We start from the raw sequence: 2,500 nt of genomic DNA on the forward strand, positions 1-2,500 counted from the left end.
GAAGGCTCATAGTTTTCTGAATGTACTGAAGCTCTGATATATTTGAAAGATTATTTAACAGAGTATTCTCAATATGGTGCAGTGTGATTTTTGCACACGTACAGTAGCTGTAGTTATGAGTCTTACGATGTCACAACAGCCTCGTTCACATTTTAATAACTGGGGTTCTATCGAAACGTTCAGTGGATTTCCAAAACCTGTCCATCAGCTAATGTTACACAATAACAAAGACAATGTAACATGATAAAAGAGGGGGGAAAAAACTATGATACCCAGCTGTATGTAAAGAAAAGAGCAAATCTCATCTTTATTAATTCATGTTTTCCAACCCCTCTCAATTTATGGTTTTGTTATTGGGGTAAGTTCCATAATTTGCAGAAAACAGAGTGGATGTATAAAGAAAACATCAAAAAAAAAACAAGATATGATAAGTGGGAGATCTCCTTCACTGAGACTGAGAGACAGAAACCACTCCTTCTTCAGTGATACTGACACTCAGGCCGCACCTCCTTCAAAGAGACTGACAGACAGAAACCACTCCTCCTTCAGTGACCCTGACCCTCAGGCCATACCTCCTTCACTGAGCCGGACAGAGACAATCTGACCTATTTTGCATTGGCTAGTGTCCCTGTGATTGACATGGGAGAGAGAATATGCCCCTCCCACCTAGAAAGCACGGCCAATTTTGCTCTCCCAGCTCCCAAGTACAGATGGCCGTACCATCTTCATCATGGGGCCAACACTTTTCTGTGTAGCCCCGGTTGGGAACACTAAAAAGATTTCGCTTTTAGGTTTTAAATTTACATACATCATTTCTTGCAAAAAAAAAAAAAAAAACTAATGCAAACAAGCAAACATTCGTACATAACATAATCCATAATAGACCAAAATGATTGCCTGGTGTCAGGGATTTAGGAAGAGGAATTGTCTCAGGTTCTCTAAGATGCTTCGGAGCAAAAAAAAAAAAACGTTCCAAATCAATCGACATTCTCGTATCACAGTAAGAAGCCAATCACCAAACGTCGACTTTGTTTCATTTGTTACTGTTTACGGCTCAAACTCAGAAAGACGATTTGATTCGTCTTGCAATTACGACATGCAGTTTTGCATTCGGGTCTCCTTTGAACAGTGGACTAGTTCAACAGGATTCAAACAGACTTCATATAAAACCATAATGAACTTTCCTTCACTTTCACACTGTCCGTTGTTACCCAGATGAGGACGAGTTCCCTTCTGAGTCTGGTTCCTCTCAAGGTTTCTTCCTCATATCATCTTAGTGAGTTTTTCCCTCGCCACCGTCACCACTGGCTTGCTCAATACGGATAAATTCACACACTTAAAATTGTATCCCTGTGTTTATATATTTCTGTAAAGCTGCTTTGAGACAACGATGTTCTAAAAAGTGCTATACAAATAAAATTGAATTGAATTGATTCCGTTATTTCAGAAGGCATTTTCACATTGTGACGTTTCTTTACCCAAGACTTTTTGTGATGTACCCAACGTGCAGTGGATTGGTTAGGGTGCCAACATTTCTTCTACACCATGCGTTTCTGATTGCAGCAATTGTACTAAACTGTGAACGTCCAAAACTCATGAATGGCTTTTTCGTCCCGCACTTGGACATTTATGAACACGGCGTTAATATTTCCTACGGCTGTGACACGGGCCTGAAACCTGCCCTCGAGACGTGGTGGGGAGAAATAACATGCAATGAAGGCCAATGGTCTCACAACCCTCAGTGCATCGGTGAGTATTTTACCGATCAATAACATGATCAGTGCAATATTTCAACTCTAAGCAGTTGTTTATATATATATATATATATATATATATATATATATATATATATACACATACATATATATATATATATATATATATATATATATATATATATATATATATATATATATATATATATATATATATATATATATATGAAGACCACAATGAAAAAACAATCAGAGTCACAAAACTGTATTTTGGAGTTGTGCATCCATGGCTGTTGATTGAGCATTGAAGAACAATCTCATAAATGTACTTGGATGATCGAAAGATCAGGGTATCAGAATTTTCCATTTAAAATTAAGCCATGCTATGGAAAAATGATCAGAGTCCAGTCACATGACCGAAATCAGCCAATAGGCTTTGAGTAATGGCGGACGCCCAGCTGAGTGAATTTCATTGTTAACTTACTATCAAATTTCTTCAACATATCTCATTAGTAATTGCTCTCAGCAAACTTCAGTACTAGATCAAACAACATGTCACGTGCGAAATACAACGACATTCAGTGTCTAAAAAGGTTTTGTGGACCACTCAGTCAAGCTTTTTTTGATGAACTCCCTGTATATGACAGAATTGTGGGTAATATTCAAGTTGAGATTGATGTATAATGTATATTCTGTGAGTTTTCGGTATTTAAGTGATGTTGATGATGCTCAGTAGAATAAATTAGTATAAGTTCATCACTGTATTACTGTGAATACCCACGAAA

At 37.4% G+C, this 2,500-nt stretch overlaps 1 protein-coding gene across 3 annotated transcripts in view; it reads left to right on the forward strand.

Annotated features, from left to right (window-relative positions):
• LOC128609764 (complement factor H-like) overlaps nt 1–2,500 on the forward strand; it is a 22,919-nt gene that overhangs the window by 14,795 nt on the left and 5,624 nt on the right. Inside the window, exon 2 of one of the 3 annotated variants that reach the window (XM_053628511.1) lies at nt 1,564–1,749. The exons of 1 other annotated variant lie outside the window; for it this stretch is intronic. In XM_053628511.1, coding sequence (XP_053484486.1) covers nt 1,564–1,749 — 186 coding nt within the window. Of the gene's footprint in view, nt 1–1,561; nt 1,750–2,500 lie in introns of those variants that run through there. One more of the 3 variants, XM_053628513.1, reaches the window with a different exon arrangement.

The sequence above is a fragment of the Ictalurus furcatus genome, chromosome 7, assembly GCF_023375685.1.
Source record: "Ictalurus furcatus strain D&B chromosome 7, Billie_1.0, whole genome shotgun sequence".
NCBI classification, from domain to species: Eukaryota; Metazoa; Chordata; class Actinopteri; order Siluriformes; family Ictaluridae; genus Ictalurus; species Ictalurus furcatus.